This window comes from Rousettus aegyptiacus, unplaced genomic scaffold (assembly GCF_014176215.1).
Source record: "Rousettus aegyptiacus isolate mRouAeg1 unplaced genomic scaffold, mRouAeg1.p scaffold_m13_p_4, whole genome shotgun sequence".
NCBI classification, from domain to species: Eukaryota; Metazoa; Chordata; class Mammalia; order Chiroptera; family Pteropodidae; genus Rousettus; species Rousettus aegyptiacus.
In genome coordinates this window covers 92682947-92705951 of record NW_023416307.1, presented here as the reverse complement: position 1 = coordinate 92705951, position 23005 = coordinate 92682947, and the positions used below count along the sequence as shown (strand labels likewise).

General features: G+C 32.7%; 1 protein-coding gene across 5 annotated transcripts in view; it reads left to right on the top strand.

The window, feature by feature from the left end:
- ATR (ATR serine/threonine kinase) overlaps positions 1-23005 on the top strand; it is a 135873-nt gene that overhangs the window by 61005 nt on the left and 51863 nt on the right. For all 5 annotated transcript variants that reach the window (XM_016126480.2, XM_016126481.2, XM_016126479.2 and 2 more), the window contains 3 exons: positions 17357-17563; positions 18353-18466; positions 21165-21280. In XM_016126480.2, coding sequence (XP_015981966.2) covers positions 17357-17563; positions 18353-18466; positions 21165-21280 — 437 coding nt within the window. The remainder of the gene's footprint in view (positions 1-17356; positions 17564-18352; positions 18467-21164; positions 21281-23005) is intronic.

Genomic DNA, 23005 nt, shown 5'->3' with positions numbered 1-23005 from the left:
AAGGACTGATGGTTACTATTTACATATTTAACTGTAGATCTGAGACTAAAACAGAATGGTATGTAAATGATATAATAATAAATTAGAAACAAGTTTTTAAATGGGGGAAGTAGAGACAGAATAAGCTATAAATAAAATAAGCTCAGTAATTCTTGCATGGGCAATAACTGGGATTCAAAATATATCATTTAAAGCTGGCAAACAAGTTATAGAATGTTAAGAAAAAAGGACTGGAGACATTATAAAAGATATTAGTGTGAAGGATATCTCTAGAACAAAAGTACAAACTTTCTTCCAAACCAAAAGAAATTTTTAAGTCAAATGAAACAGACGATAGGGGGAAAACAGTAATTATAATATAAACAGTATTATAATTTAAAAAATTTGACAGAATTGAGGCCAGACATATCCATCATATTAAGAAATATGAAAGACCAAAAGAAGAAAATTTACAGATTGACTTACCAAGAAACCACTTTATGCACACATCTAAAAAAAGTGATGTAGAAAGGCTAAAAACAAAGGGATGAGCAAATTTATAAGAAGTTGAAATAATAAGAAGCAGCAGTTCTCATTCTGCCACTAGACAAAATAGAATTGAGACCAAAAGCATTAAATATGACCATAAGGGGCAGTTTATAATTCTAAAAGCTATAATTCATAGAAAGATACAGTAGAAGATACAGAATTCCAAAGAAGATATATATGAATGTATATGCTCCTAAATGAGCAAATTCATAGAGACAGAAGGTTGGGAGGTTGGAGGAAAAGAGGGGGAAACCACTAATGGGTACAGTTTCTCTTTGGGGTGATAAAAATATTTTGGGATTAAATAGAAGTAATGGTTGCACTTATAAATAAAATAAACCTTGCAAATATACTACGCACCATTGATTTGTATACTTTAAAGGAGTAAACTTATAGTACGTGAGTTATATTTCAGTAAAGCTATTTTTTAAGAAAAGATAACAGGAAAAAATAAAAACTAAAAGCAGAAATTAATGATGCAGAAAACAGAAAAAGAACAAAATTAATAAATAAAAATTCTGGTTCTTTGAAGAAAACTACCAAACTAGATAAATCTCTAACCTAAAAAAGCAAAAAAGCAGAAAGTACAAATATGCAAATAGGAAATGACAAGACAGAAAGAAATATTTTTTTACAATCACAAGAAACTGCTTTGTACTTTTTTCTGCAAATAAATTCGTAAACCTGGATATGTTCCCTAGAAGATATAGTTTATCAAAATTGACTCTAGTAGAAACAGAAAGCTTAAAAGACTACTTTCTGTACAGAAATAGAGAATATTACAAAAGAACTACCAGTAGAGAAAAGCACCAGGCCCAATGGTTTCACAGGGGAGCTTTTACCAAATCTTCAAAAATTAGATAGTTTCAATGCTGTTTAAATTGTTCTAAAGCGTAGAAAATGAAGGAGAACTTCCAGTTATTTTTAAGGAGCATCCACTAAACATCATAAAGATAGCGTAAAATAAAATTAAAGGTCATTATTAGTTACACATATCAAAGCATAAAGTTTAAATGAAATATTAAACAATTCAAATCACATTAAGAAAATAATACACAAAGAACAATTATAATCCCAAGATTGCAAGAATGGTTCATATTTGGTAATCAGTATAATTCATTATGTTAATAGCTCTAAGAAAAAGCATCATGCTATTATTCTGTAAATGCTGGAACATCCTTTGACAAACTAACATTCATTTCAGATAACACTCAAGGAAGTAGGAATTGATGGGCATTACCTTAATATATTATAAATGTATATATACACATATACATACTTAGTTGAGAAATGTGTGTTCCCACTAAAATTAAGCTTGCTCATTAACTCCAGTACAATTGAACATTCAGAAGTATCAGCCAATAAATTTAAACAAGAGAAAGCAATCAGAGACATAAGGATTGCGAAAGATGTGAAACTATTTGCAGATGATATACTAATATACTTGGAAAACTGTAGAGAATTATCAGTAAAACTAAGTCAGACAAAAAACTTGTTAAGGTAGGAGAATATAAAAATCCATAATCATATAAAAAGCAATAAACTAGGTAGAAGACTTGTTGAAAAACCCAATTTACAATAGTAATGGAGAAAGATCTTATATTTGGAAATAAGTATAATAAAAAATGTATAAACCAATGAGAGGAAAACTTTGAAACAATCCCGAAAGGCACAAAAATGTAATAGATAAATAGAAAGCAGCCCGTAATTTATTGGATGGCCCGACTCAATATTGTAAAGATTTTAATTCTCTCTAGATTAATTTGTAAATTTAACACCATCCCAAAGAAATGGCGAGTTGTTTTTTTAATGAGAAAAGTTCATACTAATGTTCATATGGAAAAATAAACATGAAAAATAGCTAGGAAAACTAAAAAAAATTAAAAAGCAACTGTAAGACTTCAGTAGCCCTTCCAGACATTAGTATACTCTGTAGCTTCCATAATTATAACAGTGTGATTCTGGAGCATCAATAAACACAGACAAGTAGGAAAGAATTGAATGTGCAGAAATAGATCCAAGTGTATATAAGTTTTTAGGATATAATAAAAATAACATTTCAAGTAATTGGAACACACATGGATTTGTTTCGACAGGTTGTTAGGAAAATGATAGAATTGGATCCGTATGTTAAAAAGACTTTGTAAATGAATGCATTGAACATATACTCATTTTAAAAATCTTTTGGAATTCAATATTTTTTGCTGAAAAAACCTAGTTTATCTAACCTAGTTGTGAAATAGGAGATAAGTGCTTAAATTCCCTTTCTTTAATTGAATGGAATTACCTTTTTTTTAGTGTTTTATACTTTGTATTACCTCAAGTATGAACTGCATTATCTTTGCCAACGAAAAAGCCCTTTTCTTTATTTTCTAATTTTAGCACGTGAATAAATTTCTAATATTTTTATATTAGTTTTGCTACTCATTGATTACTAATTCTTTTTAGTTATTTATGTCTAAATTAACCTTTAATATTATTTAAGTGATTGAATATTGAAGATTCCGGATGAGATAAAATGTTTTCATTTTTCTTTTGAAATATATTGCTCTAATTTGTATCACAGGGTTTTGTTGGTTTTTTTTTTTTTTTTTTTGGATAGCCAGAATTTATTTCTATTTTTAATTTAAGTGTAGTTGATATATAATCTTATATTGGTTTATTAATTTGAGATATTGACATCTTTATACGTTACACTGTGATCACCCCACTAAGTCTAGTAATCATCTCTTTCCATGTTAACTTACTACAGTGTTAATGACTATGCTCTCCTTGCCCTTTTTCACCCTCCCTCCCAACCTTACTCCTACCTGGCAACCCTCAGAATGTTGTCTGTATCTATCAGTATTTTTCTCTTTTGCATATTTGTTTATTTTGTTTTTTAAATTCCACATGTAAGTGAAATTATATGGCGTTTTTCTTTCCCTGTCTGACTTACTCCACTCAGCACAGTACCCTCTAGGTCCATCCACATTGTTGCAGATGGCAAGATCTCATTCTTCCTTTATGGCTGAGTAATATTCCCTTGTGTATACATATCACCTCTTTATCAGCTCATCTATTGATGGACACCAAGGTTGCCTTCATATCTTGGCTATTGTAAAAAATGCTGCAATAAACGTAAGAATTCACATGTCCCTTCAAAGTAGTGTTTTGGGTTCTTTGGCTAAATACCCAGAAATGGAATAACTGAGTCTTTCTTTGTCTCTTGTTTTAAAGTCTGTTTTGTTTGGTGTAAGTATTGCTACCCCAGTTTTTATTTTGTTTTCATTTTCATGAAACACCTTTTTCCATCCCTTTCTTTTCAGTCTGTGTGTTTATTTCGATCTGAAATAAATCTCTTAGAGGCAGCATATGTAAAGGTCTTGTTTTCTTATCCATTCAGCTACCTCTCTTTTGATTGGAGCATTTAATCCATTTATATTTAAACTAATTGTTAATAGATATATAATTATTGCCATTTTATTTTACATATTTTGGATATCTTTTTCTTCATCTACTAAAAAAAAAACCTCCCTCTAACATTCCCTGTAATACTGACTTGGTGGTGATGAACTCCTTTAGCTTTTCCTTACCTGGGGATCTCTCTCTTTCCTTCAATTCTAAATGATAGACTTGCTGGATAGAGTAATCTTGGTGGTAGGACCTTGCTTCTTCGTCATTTTGAATATTTCATGCCAATTCTTTCTAGCCTGTGAAGTTTCTGTTGAGAAGTCAGCTGACAGTCTTATAGGTGCTCCCATGCAGGCAACTGACTGCTTTCCTCTTGCTGCTTTTAGGATTCTCTCTTTGTCTTTAATCTTTGGTATTTCAGTTATGATATATCTTAGAGTGGGCCTCATTGGGTTCCTCTTGTTTGTAACTCTGCACTTCCTGAGCTTATATCTTTTCTTCACCAGGTTAGGGAAGTTTTCCATCATTATTTCTTGAAATAGGTTTTCAGTCCCTTGCTCTTTTCCTTCTGGTATCCCTATGATACAAATAATGTTATGCTTGATGTCCTTAAACTATTCTTATTTTTTTGGATTCTTTTTCTTTTTGCTGTTTTGTTTGGGTGTTTTCGGCTACCTTATCTTCTAAATCACTTATTTCATCCTCTACTTCATCTCATCTGCTGTTGATTTCTCCTAAGGTATCCCCTTTTTAATATTAAAAAAAGTTTTATTATGGTGACAACGATTAACAAAATCCAATAAGTTTCAAATGTACAATTGAAAAGTCATATATATATTGTATTGTGTCTTCACTGCCCATAGTTAGATTTCTTTCTGTCACCACATATTTGACCCCTTTTATCCCATTTACCTCCTCTCTTCCCCTGTGTTCTGGTAATCACAAGTCTACTGTTCATGTCCATAAGTCTCTGTTTGTTGCTTTTAGATTTCCCACAATTAAGTGATGTGAGGTTTTCAACTTTTTCTATTTGGCTTATTTTGCTTAGCATGATTATCTCAATGTCCATCCATGTTGTCTTAAATGACAGTATTTCATCTCTCCTTATGGCTGAGTAATATTATATACATGTATATGTATATGTATATATGTGTATATATGTATATATATCGCAGCTTCTTTAGCCAATCATCTATCATTGGACACTTCGGTTGCTTCCATGTCCTGGCATTGTAAATAATGCCACTGTAAATATGGGTGTGCATATATCTTTTCAAATAAATATATTCAAATCTTTGGGGTAAATATGCAGTAGAGGGATTGTTGGATGGATTATATGGTAGATGAATGCTTAGTTTTAAGAGAAAACTCCATGCTATTTTCCATAGTGGTTCTACCATTTGAATTCCCACCAGCAGTTTATGAGGGTTCTTTTTCTCCACATCTTCAACACTTGTTATTACTTGTCCTATTAATAATACCCATTCTAACAAGTGTGAGATGGTATCTCATTGTGGTTTTGATTTACAGTTCCCTAACAGCTAGTAAAGTTGAGCATCCTTTCATATGATTGTTGGCTATTTGTATGTCTTCTTGGGAGAAGTATCTGTTCAGGGGTCTTCGGCCCATTTTTTAACTGGATTGTTTGTTTTTTTCTTGTTATTGAGTTGTATGAGTTCTTTGTGTATTTTGGATATTAAGCCCTTATCAGAGGCATTGCTTGCAAATGTATTTTTCCATTCAAATTATTGTCTCTTTACCTTGTTGATGATTTCTTTTTCAGTGCAGTAGCTTTTTAGTTTCAGGTGGTCCCATTCATTTATTTTTGCTTTTACTTCCTTTGCCTTTGAGATCAAATTCATAAAATTCTCTTTAAGTCCGAGGTTATAAATTTAGTTCCTATGTTTTCTTCTATGTATTTTATTGTTTCAGGTCTTATATTCAGGTCCTTAATCCATTTTGAGTTAAGTTTGTTGTGTGGTGATAGACAACAGTCTAGTTTCATTCTTTTTCAGGTGGCTTTTCAGTTTTCCCAGAACCATTTATTGAAGAGGCTATCTTTTCTCCATTGTATATTTTTGGCTCCTTTGTCGAAAATTATTTGCCTATATAAACGTGGGTTTATTTGTGGACTCTCGATTCTGTTCCACCAGTCATTATAGCTTTGTTTCTGCCATTACTATGCCATTTTGATTATTGTTACTTTGTAGTATAGTTTGAAGTCGGGCAGAGCAATGCCTTCAGCCATGTTCTTTTTTCTCAGGATGGCTTTGGCAGTTCGGAGTCTTTTGTGCTTCCATACAAATCTGATGATTTTTTGTTCTATTTCTTTAAAAAATGCCAATGGGATTTCGATGGGATTGCATTAAATCTTTATAATGCTTTAGGTAATAAGGTCATTTTAACTATGTTGATTCTTCCAATCCAGGAACACGGAATATCTTTCCATTTCTTTGTATCTTCTACAGTTTCTTTTAATAGGGTCCTAATAGTTTTCATTATATAGGTCCTTTACATGTTTCATTAGATTTATTCCAATGTGTATTATTATTTTTGTTGCAATTGCAAAAGGAATTATTTTTTCCACTTCCTTTTCTGACACTTCATTATTAGAGTATAGGAACACTATGGATTTTTTAACATTGATTTTGTATGCAGAAACTTTACTGTATTTGCTTGTTGTTTCTAGTAATGTTCTTATGGAGTCTTTAGAGTTTTTTATATAGAGAATCATGGCATCGACAAATAGTGACAGTCTGACTTCTTTGATTCCTATTTGGATGTCTTTTTTATCTTTCTCTTGCCTGATTATACCTGCTAGGACCTCCAGTGTTATACTGAATAACAGTGGCGATAGTGCACAGCCTTGTCTTGTTCCTAATCTTAGAGGAGAGGGTTTTAGTTTTTCACCATTAAGTATAATGTTAGCTGAGGGTACGTCTTATATGACCTTTATTATGTTGAGATACTTTTCTTCTAGACTTTTTAAGTGTTTTGATCATAAACAGATGCTGTATCTTGTGAAAGGCTTTTTCTGGAGCTGTTGATATAATCATATGATTCTTACTCTTTTTTGTTTATGTGATGGATCTCATTAATTGGTTTGCTTATGTTCTTTGGTCCTGGGATAAAGCCCACTTCATCATGGTGTATAATCTTTTTATGTTGTTGTGTTCAGTTCACTACTATCTTATTTAGAATTTTTGCATCTGTGTTCATGAAAGATATTGGTCTGTAGTTTTTTTTTTTTTTTTTTTGTATTATCTTTACCAGGTTTTGGTATCAGTAATATTGGCCTCATAAAATGAGTTATGAAATATTGCCTCCTTTTTGATTTTTTGGAAGAATTTGAGGAGAATAGGCTTTAAATCTTTGATTGTTTGGTAGAATTCACTGGTGAAGCCATTTGGTCCTGGAATGTTACTTTCTGGTAAATTTTTGATGATTGTTTCAATTTCCATAATGTTGATCGATCTATTTAGATATTCTAGTTTTTGAATCAGTCTAGGAAGATTGTATATTTCTAAGATTCTGTCCATTTCTTCCAGGTTATTAAATCTGGTGTTATATACTTTTTCATAATATTCTCGTATGATTCTTTTTATTTCTGCGGTATCTATTGTAACATCTCCTCTTTCCTCCCTGATTTCGTTTGTGTCCTTTCACTTTTTTCTTTAGTGAGTCTAGCCAGAGGATTGTTGATATTATTAAATTTCCTAAAGAACCAACTGTTCGTTGCATTTATTTTTTTGATTTTTTTGTTCTGAATTTTATTTACTAATGCTCACTTTTTTTTTATTTCCTTCCTTCTACTGATTTTAGGCTTCATTTTTCCTTCTTTTTCTAGTCTTTTAAGATGAAGAGTTAGGTCGTTTATTTGGATACATTCTTATTTTTTGAGATAGGCCTATAAATGATTTGAACTTTCCTCTTATTACCACTTTTTCCATGTCCCAAAATTTTTGATATGTTTTACTATTATTGTCATTTGTTTCTGTGTAACCCTTGATCTGTTTATTCTATGACCCAATCATTCTTCGGTAGCATGTTATTTAATCTCCATGTATTCGTGATTCTTCCTACTTTTTTAACAGTCCGTCTCCAACTTCCAAGCGTTATGATCAGGGAATATGGTTGGTATGATTTCAACCCTCTTATGTTTGTTGAGGCTATCTCTGTGTCTCAGTATGTGGCCGTTCCTTGAGAATGTTCCATGTGCACTAGGGAAGAATGTATAAGCAGCTGTTTTGGGATGGAAGGCTCTGTAAATGTCAATTATGTGTAGTTGATCTAATGTGTCATTTGAGGATATTTCCTTACTGATTTTCTATTTGAATAATCTATGCATATCTGACGATGGGATATTTACGTCCCCTATGACGATAGTGTTTTGGTCTGTTTCTCTCTTTAATTTTGTCAATAATTGCTTTATATATTTTGAGGTTCCCTGTTTGGGAAAATAGATATTAATAAGTGTTATGTCTTCTTGGTGTATGAATTCTTTATCATTATGAAGTGTCCCTCAGTATGTTTCTTTACCTTTCTTATTTCGAAGTCTGTTTTGTCCAATATTTTAGTACTGCTACTTCTGCCTTTCTCCGAATGTCATTTACTTGAAATATCATTTTCCACCCCTTCACTTTGAGTGTATATTTGTCAGTGGAACTTCAATATGTTTCCTGGAGGCAACATATGGTTGGTTAGATTTTGTTTTTTGATCCAATCTAAAACTTTTCACCTTTTAATTGGTGAGTTCAGTCCATTATATTTAGGGTGATTACTGATATATGAGTTTTTCCTATAGCCATTTTATGGTTTGCCTTCTGGTAGCTCGGCATTTCCATTGCTTCCTTGTCCTTGTGTTTCTGTTTGCTTGCTTGTTTGTTTGTTTGTTTTGTTGTGGGGCTTTTTTTGTGTTTTGGGGTTGGGTTTTGTGGATTTTCCTTCTGATCCAACTTTTTAAATTTTTTTATTTAGTTCTGGATCTTTGGCATGTGGTTACCATTAAGAATATGTAAAAGTAATTATGTAGTAGTCCATTTTCTTCTGCGTGTGCCTTATCTCCATTCCCCTTTGTGAATATGGATCTTTGAATCCTTTTCTTTTCTGTTATTATTGTCTCAGATTGTCCCTATATATCCTGTTCTCATATTGTTTAAGCTTATAATACCCTGTTCTTGATGAGGGTTACACTACTCTGCTTCTGTCTGTCTACCTGCTAGTTGCCCTACTCATAGTTATGTACTTTTTTGTTATTTTGTTTCAGGTGAGCTGACTGACCCCTTTCAATATTTCTTGTAATGTAGGCCTTGTAGTAGATAATTCCATCAAGTTTTCTATGCCTGTAAAGGACTTTATTTCTCCTTAATATTTAAGGAGAGCTTTGCTGGATACATTATTCTTGGCTGGTAATTTCTTTCATTTAATAGTTTGAATACTTGGTTCCACTCCTTTATGGCTTATAAGGTTTGTGCTGAGAAATCTGAAAATAGTCTGATGTGTTTTCCTATAGGTTACTGTCTTTTCCCTGATTACCTTGAGAATTCTTTCTTTGTCATAATTTTTGATAATTTTAGTATAATGTGTCTTAAAGAAGGCCTTTTTGGGTTGAGATTATTGGGTGTTCTCTTCTTGAATTCAATGTTCCAGCTCATTCCTTAGATTTGGGAAATTCTCATCAACTATTTGTCTGAATATGCTCTCCGATCCCTTCTTTTCTATTCTTCTGCAATACCCATTATTCTTATGTCGCCTTTCTTGATGATGTCAGCTAATTCTTGTATTTCTCTTTCATTCTTTTTCATTCTTCAGTCTCTCTTCTGAATATTTCTAGATTTCTCTTTTGTATATCACTGATCCTTTTCTCCATTTGTTCAGCTCCATTTCTTAAGCTTTCATTCTTCATCTCTTTTAGTGTGTTCTTCCCCTTTAGCTGTTCTGTTTTGTTCTCTTTTAGGGTTTCAGTTTCTTAAAAAACTCATTCTGCTGGTCTAGTTTTTTTCTCAGCTCCTGGAATTGGTGGTCTGAATTATTTTGAATCTCATCAAATTTTTCAGAAGTACAACCCTGAATTCTCTGTCATTTAAGTTGCATATTTCTATGTTTTTAAGTTCATTTTCTGAAGATTTTTCTCTCTTCTACGTTGCCTAGTCACCCTGTTTGTTCATGGTATTTGATGAATTATTTCTCCGCCTGAGCATTAATGGGAATGTGTTCTGCCTTTTTTTTTTTTTTTTTCCAGGAAGATTTATTATATAGAGGTCTTTAGCCTGCCATTGAAGTATTTTTCTTTTGCTTTCCAGTAGGTGGTGTTCAAGCCACTCGGATCTCTGTTTTGAGACTGATGATGCTTTATTTTCTTTCTGATAAATATTCAAGTCATGATGGCTACCCTCAGCCTCAGCCTTTGTCAGTGGTACTGACAGTGGACTTTTGTTGTGGTAACATTTGCTTATACTCCCCTGGGGCTTCGCAGAGCTAGGTCTAGGAGGATATGGGGTTTGCGGAGAGCCACACTCTCTAATGGTGTGTGTGGGTTGCTGCTGACCTCCATGTCTCAGCCTCATGCTTCACCACCACAGCTGCTAAGACCCTACTGTTGCCCTTTTGCACTTAGTTTCCACTCTGTTTTCTACCCTGATCCCTGACCTCCGCTGCATGGAACTTGCATATTTCTTAGACAGGGCTCTTCAGGGAACTGACTGCATTTTCTTCCCTCTCCTTCCACTTGCAGGCATTCTGGCTGTGAGAGGCAGCTTCTTTGTTTCTCCCAATCTACCCTTCTTAGAATCCCTAGGTTTTTACCTGTGGAAGCTCTTACATGTAGATCACTCACTGAGGCATGCTTGTGTGCAGGGTGGTTGTTATTTGTAGAGTTTTAGATGTTCAACTTAGTGTTATTTCAAGGGGAGAGAACCTGGGATGACCTCTCTCACACTGCCATGCTTTTCAAATTCCTCTCCTAAGATATTTTTTATTTTACTTATTGTATTATTCATTTCTGACTGGTCCTTTTTAATTTTTCTTCCTTTATTTTTATGTATTTTTTATCTCTTTGTTAAAGTTTTCACTGAGTTCATCTACTCTTCTCATATGTTCATTGAGCATCCTTATAACCAGTGTTTTGAATTCTGCATCTTTTAGCTTGCTTGTCTCCATTTTGTTGAGTTTTTTTTTTTTTTTTTTTTCTGGAGCTTTTTTCTGTTTTTTTCATTTGGGACATGTTTCTATATCTCCCCATTTCGGCTGCCTCCCAATGTGTGTTTTCATGTATTATTAGGTAGGGCTACTATCTCTCCTGGTCTTAGCAGAGTGGCCTTATTGTAGTAGGTGTTCCGTGAGGCCCAGGGGTGCAATCTTCCTGGTCACCTGAGCTCGGTGTTCAATGTGCATCCCTTGTATCGATTGTGTGTGCCCTTCTGTTGTAGTTGAGCCTTGGTTGCTGTTTGCATATCAGTGGGAGGGATTGACCATAGGTCTGATTGGCCGATCACTAGAGTGGAGTAGGTGTTGTACAGGAACTGACGACCCTTTGGAGCAAGATTCACTTTAGCGCAGGGCTCTGATGCCTGCCCAGTCTGTCCTTTGGGTGTGTCATCCTCGGAAGTGGTCACGAGTTTTACTCCAGCTCAGACTAAAACTGGCTACTGCGCATGCAGGCCAGGGCCTGCTGGGAGAGACCATCCTCCAGGCCGAGTTCAGCGTAAGCCTAAATGTCCTCTCTATGACCTCTTGGCATTAGCCACCAAGCAGTCTGCAGATGGCCGCCACCCAAGCTGAGCTTGAATGTGCCTTAAAAGGCCAAGCTACAAACCAAGGCTATCTACTGCTAGTGCTGGGCTTGAGGCTGCTCAGCAAGAGGTATGAGTCACGCTGAGATGCTGAGGCCCCATACTGCTTATATAGGTTTTGTGAACTTTTAAGAGATTTTCGGGAAGTCCACAGCATGAGCCATGACAGGCCATTTGTATTGAAAATCCCCTGGAAGCAGCTTTGGTGAGGCGAGTGTCAGGGAATCACTGGGGTCGGGGGGAGGACCAGTGTTAGCTAGGTTGATGGAGACTCAGATATGGTACCTTCCTGGATCTGCACAAAGTTATGGGGAGGACTCAATAAAGGAACAGTGTTCTCTGCCAGCAGTTCATTCTGGGAAAATCAGCCAAACCATTCATTTCCTCCCCATATGTCTCAGTGCCTTTCAAGCATCTGCCCCAGTGCTGAAGCTCAGAATGAGTGAGTTTGTCACTGATATGTCTGTGTGCAGGCTCTTTAAGAGGAACATCTGTGATTCTGATGGCCTTTTATCTCTCTCACTCAAACTCTGCTGGTTTCATAGCCAGAACTTATGACGATTTCTCTTCCTGACACCGGAACCCTGGGTTTGGGAGACTGGTATGGGGCCAGGACCCCTCACTCCTCCGAGGGGACCTCTGCAGCTGAGATATTCCTCTTGATTCTCAACTGCCTCACGTGGGTGTAGGACCAGCCTGTTCTTGTCTCTACCCCTCTCACCAGTCTTGAGGTGGCTTCTTATGTATGTTCCTACGTGAAGGATTTTTCCTGTTCATCTGGACTTCAGGCAACTCCCAATTACGACTTTTCTGTAGTTTAGTTGTAATTTTGATGTGGATATGAGAAGAGGCAAGCAAGGCATTTACTTACTCCACCATCTTGACCAGAAGCCAGTTGACTTTTTGATAATAACTGTCCTAACAGGTGTGAGGTGGTACGTCATTGTGGTTTCAGTTTGTATTTTTCTGGTGATTAGTGGTATTGAGCATCTTTCCATATTTCTGCTGGACATCTGTATGTCTTCTTTGGAGAAAGGTCCTCTGCCTATTTTTTAATTGGATTTTTTTTTAGTTTAGTATGAGCTGCTTATGTATTTTGGATATCAACCCCTTATTGGATACATCATTTGCTAATATAGTCCCCCATTTAGTAGATTATTTTTCTGTTTTGTTGAAGGTTTCCTCTGCTATGAAGATTTTTAGTTGGATAAAGTCCCATCTATTTATTTTGCTTTTCTTTCCTTTGCTTGAGAGGGCATATCCAAAAAGATATTACTCAGGTTAATGTTAAAAAATTTACTTTGTTTTCTTCTAAGAGTTTTATGGTTTTAGGTCTTACATTTAAGTTTTTAACCATTTTGAGTTGATATTTTTGTATGTGGTATAAACGAGTGGTTCATTTTCATTTTTTTTCCCCCACACTATGTGTTGAAGAAATTGTTGTTACTTCAGTTTACATTTTACCTCCTTTGTAAAAGACTAATTGACCATATAATCGAGGATTTATTTCTGGGCTCTCTCTTGTGTTCCACTGATCTGTGTGTCTGTTTTTGAGCCAGTACTCTACTGATTTGATTATCATAGCTTTGTAGTATAGTTAAGGGAGCATGATACCTCCAACTTTCTTCCTTTTTCTCAAGATTTCTTTGACTGTTCAAGATCTTTTGTTGTTCCACATAAATTTCAGTAATATTTGTTCTGAGAAGAATGTCATTCTGAGAAGAATGACATTGGTATTTTGATAACTGAATTGAATCTTTAAATTGCTTTGGGTACTATGGTAATTTTAACAACATTAATACTTCCAATCCATGAGCATGGTATATGCCTCTATTTATTTGTGTCTTCAATTTCTTTCTTCAATGTCTTATAGTTTTCAGAGTACAGATCTTTCATTTCCTTGGTTAAATTTTATTCCTATGTACTAATTTTTCTCTAACTGTTTGATAGAATTCACCTATGAACTTGTCTGGTCCTAGGCTTTTGTGTTTTGAGAGTCTTGATTTCTGCTTCAATTTTATTCTTAGTAATTGGTCTGTTCAGATTTTCTGTTTCCTCCCGATTTAGTCTTGGTAGGATGTATGTTTTTAGAAATTTATCCATTTCTTTTAGGTTGTCAAATCTGTTGTCATATAATTGTTGATAGTATTTTTTAATGATCATTTGCATTCTATAATGTTGGTTGTAATTTCTCTTCTTTATTTTTTGTTTTGTGTTAGCTTTTCCATTTGATGAGTCTTGCTAGAGGCTTAGCAATTTTATCATTTCAAAGAACCAGCTCTTAGTTTCATTAGTCTTTTCTATTATTTTTGTATTTTCTTTTTCATTTCTGTGTTTACCTTTATTATTCCTCCTCCTTTTGGTTTTGTTTCTCTTTTTCTCATTTTTTTAGGTATAAATTTAGATTGTTTATTTGGGATATTTCTTGATTCTTAAGATAGGCCTATAAAGCTATAAACTTTGTTTTTCGAATTACTTTTGCTGCATCCTATAAATTTTGGAAGGTTATATTTTTATTTTCATTTTTCTCATGGTAGTTTTGATTCCGTTTGTTTTCCTCTTTGATTCATTGGTTGTTTAGAAGCATGTTGTTTAGTCTCCATGTATTTGTGTTTTTTCTAGTTGTTTTCCTATAGTTGATTTCTAGTTTCATGTGATTGTGGTCAGAAAATATGCTTGAGTAATTTCAATCTTCTTGAATTTACTGAGGCTTCTTTTGTGGCCTAGTATGTCATCTATACTGGAAAATGTCCAGTATGCACTTAAGAACAATGCGTACCTGCAGTTTTGGGATGGAATGCTCTATAAATGTCTATCAAGTGAAATTGGTCTAATGTGGCATTTAAAGCCATTATTTTCTTATTAATTTTCTGTTTGAATGATCTATCCATTTTAGTAAGTGGAGTATTAAAGTCTCCAGTTATTATAGTATTACCATTAATTTCTGCCTTTATGTCCATTAACATTTGCTTTATATAAGTGGGAGCTCCTGTGTCCAGTGCGTAGATATTTACAATTGTTATATCCTCTTCTTGGATTGACCCCTTTAAAATTATGTAATCTTTTTCTTTGTCTATTTTCACATTCTCTATTTTGAAGTCTTGAGTATTGCTACCCCAGCTTTCTTTTCATTTCTATTTGCATGGAATATCTTTTTCCATCCTGTCACTTTCAATCTGTATTTATCTTTCGATCTGAAGTGAGTCTGTTTGTAGGCAGCATATGTAAGGATCCTGTTTTTTTTTAAATCCATTCTGCCACCCTGTATTTTGATTGGAGCATTTAGTCTATTTACATTTAGAGTAATTATCAATAAGTTATGTGTTTATTGCCATTCTGTTATTTGTTTTTTGGTTGTTTTTGTTGTTATTTGGTGCTCCTTTCTTCTCTTGATGTCCTTCCTTTTGATTTGTTGGTTTTCTTTGATATTTTGATTGGATTCATTTCTCTTCATTTTTTTTTTTTTGTTCCTTTTTTTTTTGTATGGTTTTGGTTGATGGTTCCCATGAGGTCATATATTCATATTATTTCTATAGTAGTCTATTTTAACCTGGTAGTCATTTAAGTTCAATTACATTCTAAAAGTACTACCTTTTTAAAATTAAATTTATTGGGGTGACATTGGTTAATTAAAAATATATAGATCTCAAATGTAAAATCTTATAACAACACCTGTATATTGCATTGTGTGTTCACCCCCAAAAGTCAAATCTGCATCCATCATTATATATTTGACTCCTTTTACCCTTTTCTACCTCCCTCTCTCCTTCCCCCTTCCCTTCTGGTAACCACTAAAGTGTTGTCTATGTCTGTGAGTTATTGTTTATTTGTCTCATTCATTTTTTTAAAAGCCCTACACTCTATGTTTTTGATGTTATATTTTATATCTTTTTGTTTCATCTCATAATTATTTGTTGTAGTTATAGTTAATTTTGCTGCTGTTATCTTTTAACCTTCTTATTACCTTTTAAGTGGTTGATTTACTATGATTATTGTATATTTGCCTTGATCAGTGAAATTTTTTCCCCATTCCTGTATTTTCTGATTTCTGGTTATGGCCTTTTCTTTTCTGCATAAAGAAAACCTATTAACATTTCTTGTAAGACTGGTTTAGTGGTGGTGAACTCCTTTAGTTTTTCCTTGTCTGGAAAATTCTTTATCTCTCTTTCAAGTCTAAATAATAACCTTGCTGGATAAAGTATTCTAGTTTGTAGATTCTTTTCTTTAAATATCTCCTGCCTTTAAATATCCCCTGCCACTCCTTTCTGACCTAAAGTTTCTTCAGAGAAATCAACTGATAGCCTTACGGGGTTTTCCTTGTATAAAACTTGTTTTTTTTATGCCTTTCAGATTGACTCTATCCTTAACTTCTGCCATTTTAATTACAGTTTGTCTTGGTGTGGGTCGTTTTGAATTCATCTTGTTTTGAACGCTCTGTGCCTTTGGGACCTGGATGTCTGTTTCTTTCCCTAGATTAAAAAGGTTTTCAGATATCATTACTTAAAATATTCTTTCTGCCCCTGTCTCTATTTTCCTTCTAGTATCCCTATAATGCAGATGTTAGGGGGATATGCCAGAGAACTCTTATCCTTATTGAAATTCTTTTTTTCATTTTGCTTTTCTTATTGGGTGGTCCCTCTCTCTTGCTTGTTGTGCAGAGGCTGTTTAATTGGCTCACAATTGTCTTTCAGGAAGATTTGCTTTAAATATAGGTGTACTTTATACTTGGAACTAATTTAAATTAATAAATTAAAAAATAAAATTAGAAAAAATTATATGTACTTTGGGTGTTCCTGTGAGGAGGTGAGCTCAACGTCCACCTGTGCAGCCATCTTGGACCCCCTTCTGAATCATAGTTTTAACATAGAATTTGAGATGTTTGTATGTTTTATTTTTACCAGAAAGAAAATTATATAAATGAAATAATTCTAAAGTGGTCACACAGTACAGTATTTAAATCTTAACTGGCTTGAGATTAGTCTCTTTCTTAACAGTTTTTCATTTTGGTATTCTCAGGAGATAGATGAAAAAAGATTATGTAAACCAACATCCTTTTTATTAATGCTACCTCTTTCTTTTTACCTCTTTTTTAAAGAATCATTTCCACAGAACCTTTTCCCCATATCTTTTTTTTCCTTCTCTAGTATTTTTTTAAATACTTTTCATTTTCTTGTTTTATCTAATAGCTCTTCCTCCTTGATTTATTTACTGAAGTGTGTGTTGACTATCCTGAGTTCTTTTTCATCTTCTTCATTGCTTCTTTACCTTGTAAATATGTTTGTTATTGTACAAATCACATGATATTTTAATTATTTGTTTACATGTCTATTTTTCATTAGACTGAACTCAGGATAAGAGCTATGTCTTACTTATTTTTATTTGCTAATGTAATAATATTCAGTAACTGTTTAAAGAATTAATGATTAAAACTTTCAAACATACTTAATGATTCTAATACTATAGAATGTACTGTGAACTATATTATGTGAACTCATTGAAAACTGGCTGTAAACACTGCAGATATGGGAATTTAATTTTGTCAATATTTATGTCAGATATTCCTTAATATTTTTAAGCTTTCTAGTTACGTAAATATACTAGTGTGTAAAAGTTATGTATAAACTTTTCTTCACTTTTTATTTTAGGAAAAACTGATAAAATATGCAACAGATAGTGAAACAGTGGAACCTGTTATCTCACAGTTGGTGACAGTGCTTTTGAAAGGTTGCCAAGATGCAAACTCTCAAGCTCGGTTGCTCTGTGGGGAATGTTTAGGGGAATTGGGGGCAATAGATCCAGGTCGACTAGATTTCTCAACAACTGAAACCCAAGGAAAAGATTTTACATTTGTGGTAAGTAATGATAATTTGGAATGATAAGAAGAGTTCTCTGTCCTGTTGGGATTTCTGTATTCCTTTTACAAAGAACTATTCAGCTTATCCTTAGTGGAACTTGATCCAAACTAGACAATTTAGGGAATTTCTGAGTTTATTCCTTAATTCTCTGCAGAGATCTTTAGCCAAAAACAATAAAGTTTGAGCCCAGCCTAGTGTGCCATGTTCTTTAAAATAAGCTTTCTATCCTGATTTTGACAAATACTTAAAACTTAATTATTTAAATATTAGTATTTAAACACTATTGCTAAGTGTTTTCATGGGAAACTAATTTCCCAGGATATTTTAATAGTTTGTGTGCAATGTTTCTGTGATCAAATGAGTTTGAGAAATCCTATAAAACAAAATCAAACAGAACTTTTAATATATTAGTGCACACTGTGACTCTCCAAGAGAAGGTTGTGTTTAAATTATTTCTTGAGCTTCTCAAGTGACCAGTGTACCACAGAATGGAATTTAGGAAATGATATATATACAATTTTCTTTCTCAGAGTTAAAAACCAAAAAGCGCAAATTATTGGAGCTAAATAAAAGTCGAATCATTCTAATATACTTTACAAATAGTCTTAAAAGCTTTAGATTTGGATTCTTAGCTACAGATTATATTTTAGCCTTGGTACCAAACTTAGTTTGAACCTTACTGTCGTTTTCTAAGTTAAATTTACTTAAATTCACAATGGGCAGCGTAGTATGGTTTAGAAAAATTTATGTAAATTATTCTTGCATTTTTTTCTTATTTTTATTGAGACTGGAGTAGAAGATTCAAACTTTGCCTATGGATTATTGATGGAACTAACAAGAGCTTACCTTGCATATGCAGATAATAGCCGAGCTCAAGATTCAGCTGCTTATGCCATTCAGGTGAGAGTGCATATAGTCATTACTTGGCTTTACATTATTGGGTTCTAGTAAGAAAATTGTAAATTCTATACTTTTGAAACTTATTTTTTAGCTATCATTTTCATTATTAAAGTAATATAAAGTCATGATAAAAATTTCAGGGAGTACAGAAATGTACTCTCTTAACAGATCATATTAAAGGACTTTGAACAATTTTTTACGTATATATAAATATATATGTTTTCTCCACTAAACAAGAGATGACATTACTTATAATATTCTGTAACTTGATTTTCTTTTGTGTTTAACAGTCTGTCTTGGGTAATTTTCCATGTCAGTACAACTCATCCTTTTCAATGACTTAATATTCAATTTGAATATATGATATTTAAGAAATTTGTTTAACACATTTAAGTTGTGTTTAAAGTTTTTCATTTATAAAGAAACGATTTAGAGAATATACATATATTTCTGGGCACTTGAATGAATATATCAAATATATCAATATCTAGATATTAAAGTGTGTCTCAGAACAAGTACAGTTTACATTCAGTAGATTTTATCAAAAGTTTCACCAGCTTATATTTCCTTGACAAACCTGTCTTTCATCAAAATTTTAAATCTTTGCCAAAGTGACAGATGAAAATTGGTACTGTTTTATTTTAATTTGCATTTAATTATGAGAGATATAAGATTTTAAATATATTTATTACTTTTTTGTGAATTTTCTGTAAATCTTTTCCCATTTTTCTCTTGGTATTGGTCTGTTTTTGACTGATGTTTAAGACTTATTTGGATATAATGGAAATTAACTCCTTATCTATAATACATGTAATAAGGATTTTTGCAGTTTGGCTTTCTTTGCCTTTTTGGCTTTCTTTGCCTTTTTTCATGGTTTTTTTTTTTTTTTTTTTTTTTTCAATTAGAAGTTTCTTTATTTGTTAGGCATTCAGGTCCGGTATTCATGGCAAGAGGTCTGGGTCACATAGATATTTGGAGATTTTTGTTGTGGAGATGGTACTTAAAACTAATTCTGGATGAGATGATCAAGAGAGGTAATATAGCTAAATAGGTACTAGTAATTGAAACCTGGACAGTGAGAGGAAGTGGGAAGGGAATAAGTAATAAGTATAATAATTTAAGAATTGAGAATTTACCATTAGCTGTATTAACATAATGGTCATTGGTGAATTTGATAAGTATAGTTTCAGTCGAGTACAGAACACCTTATTAGAGTATTTTTAAGAACATATGGGAAGAGTGGAATTAGAGAAATTACAGAAACTATTACTAAGGTATGTTGCAAGAGAATGAGATAGTAACTGGGGAGAAAAGAGGAATAAAGATGGGAAAAATGACAGTATGTTTATATGTTGCTTGGGAACAATTCAGCAGAGAGGTGAAAAGTGATGATGTAGGAGAGAAATGATGTCATACTATTTTAAGTTGTTAAAGAGATGTGGAATATTGTATAGCAGTGGAAGGGGCTTAATTAACAACAAAAACAATTTATCTGTAGTGATAAGAGAGAGAGCAGAGCAGGTGGGTATTGATACCAATATTGCCAAGCCAGGTAGATAGGATATTGGAAGTTGTAGAGGTCTCTTCTGATTACTTCTGTTTTTTCAATGAAATATGAAGCAAGGTCTACAATTATAAGTATATTAGTGTTTTTAAGAGTGTAAATGATCCTGAAACTAAAATGCTAGGGAATTGTTGATCTTTCATGTCTGTCGTTGGAGGTTAATGAACGGGGCCTCTGTTAGCTAGAGCAACTTTGTCAAACATTAGAAAAAGCTGACTTCAAATAAAATTTTAATAACACTATAAAGTTAAATGAAAATTAGTTTTGGATATTTCTGTATTTGAACTTTTCTTATACTTTGTTTCTTTTATTAAAAAGTACTAAATATAAGTGTAAAGTACATATTTTGCTAGACAGTACTTATATTTGAAAAGTATTAAGAATACATCTATTGCTATATGTTTTTTTCCCAGTGGAATTGGAAAGAAAGAGTAATAGCTGATGCAATATATAATACCCTAACATATTTGTCTTGTTTTGAAGATTACTGTTAGAGACAAAGATTTTTTTTTCTTTGTCTTTAAAATCCCATTTGTTTTATTTTCAGGAAAGTAAAATATAACCTTTTAATTCCTGGGCATTCAAGTAAATTAGTCTTTAGCATTTATATTTTAAATTCAAAATTTTAAGTTCAGTGTTTTGTATCTAGAATTTGAGATATCTTGAATTTTTGGACTATTTTGGATTTGTAATTGTTTTTATTAAAATTCAAGAAAGGTCAACTTCTAAGAATTATACTTCAGCAACTATGGAAAATTCTAATTTTTTCTCTTCCAAATAACGCTTAATCTTATATTTCAATATATATTATATATAGAACACAAACTGTATGTTCAAGTACTACCATAGCTTTGTGATCTTGAGTAAGTCAGCTAAATGATTTTAAGCATTGAAATAAATACCCTAAGTTCACAGCCCCCATATTTTATATATGTTCAAGTACTACCATAGCTTTGTGATCTTGAGTAAGTCAGCTAAATGATTTTAAGCATTGAAATAAATACCCTAAGTTCACAGCCCCCATATTTTATATATGTTTAAAGTTATATATGTGTATAGAATATATAGAATGTTGATGAATGTACAGGTATATCTGCTTCACAATGGATTTACAAATGTAAAATGTGTTTGTAGGAGTTACTTTCTATTTATGACTGTAGAGAGATACAGATTGACAGCCCAGGTCACCAGTTGTGGAAGAGATTTCCTGAGCATGTTCGAGAAATACTGGAACCTCATCTAAATACTAGGTTGGTAGACTCATTAAAACTATTTTCATGACCTTGTTTTAATATAAAATTAATTTTATTTGACACAATTACTTAGTATTCATAGGATTTTTGCTATGTTCTAATATGTATTTTTCACTGTGATTTATAATATTGTCAAAATGAGTAGTTCTTTTATTGGTTAAATTCTGTAACTTTAATTATTTAGACAAATTTATTGACGCTAAAAGGATTGATTTTTTTTTTTAATTCAACTGTCAGTACTTTGAATCTACTTTAAATTGAATATGACTTGAAGCTTTTGATAGATATAATTGATATAGAAATTTTAGAGTTTAAAGCTAGTCTCAAAGCCTTTAGTAACCACAGAGAGATAAGAAATCTTCAGCCCCAGCAATTTCTCTTCATGTAGAGATTTTCTTCCTCTACTTAAAAAAAAAAAATTTCTAATCTTCTTTTCAATTTTAATACCTTAGGACTGATTGAAATGCATAAATTATAAATAATTTTTATTTAGAAACTGTAATTTTAGGTACTCTAGGTCACATGCATATTATTTGAGCTTGGATAAATTACTTTATTTCTTTGAGCCTAAGTACCATGCCTAGACTTGAGGTAAAATTCTTTGTAAAAGCCCTGAAGTATGCATAATTACTAGATACCTTTTTATATTTAGAAACCTTTAAACATCATTTCATTTCTCATGAACAACATTATTGAAAGATGTATTTTATTAATAGAAAGTAAAAGTCAGTAATTAAAATTTTGTTTTTCTTTTTTGAAGATTCCACACTTCTTTTCTTTATCCTATATTTTATAGCACTTATAGATAAATGCTTAAGAGTGTTTATGATGTAGTGCAAAGTTTATGGTCTTCGGAGTCACATAGACCCAAATTTGAACCTTGGCTCTACATTTGCTAGCTCTGAAGTCTTGGGCAAGTTTTTTAACATTTCCAAGTCTCAATTTTTTTATCTTGAAAATGTGGATAGGTTTTCTATTCTTGAATGATTATTGTTAGGAATAAAGAAGATAATATTAAAATGTACCTAGTAGAGTGCTTAACATTTAATTAATACTCAATAATAAATATTCAATTCTAGCTTGTTGAATAAATTCCTTGCCTTTTTTATGAGAGCTAGGGTGATTAATGCCTACTTCACATGAAGTAGAAGCCAACATTTTTTCCTACTTGCTATTCAATTTAATTTTTCATAAGAAGTCAACATTATCTGCCTACTTGTTATTCTTTCATAAGAAGCAATATTTAAGTAGTCATTTATAAGACCGACCTTAGCAAATCAATGAGAATTCCTGTGACCCTTCTACTTTTATATCTGAGAGCCTGAAGAAACCTCTCAGATAGTCCCTCAATGGTGGAAGTTAGGAGATTTATCTGGCTAGAATCTGCTCATTAAAATTGTTATTTCATAAAAATAAGAGGTCAATAAAGGGCTATATTAATGGTGTCGATTCATGTTTATTTGAAAGCTTTTAAATGAAATACCAAGATACCAGGTTAGCCAATAGGTCAGTTTTATAGCTTAGACTACTTGATGTTTGCTTCAGAGGGCTTGGGAGAAATAAAGAATTTCCTAAAAGCATATCTTTGTTTTTGCTGCCCTGAAGTTATACTCCTGTACTCTCCTTTGGACTATTTATAGACAGACAATCAGTAAACTTGGATTAAATGATGACTATATTTAGGGGATTTGGTTTTTAGAACTGGATAGATCAACTATAGTT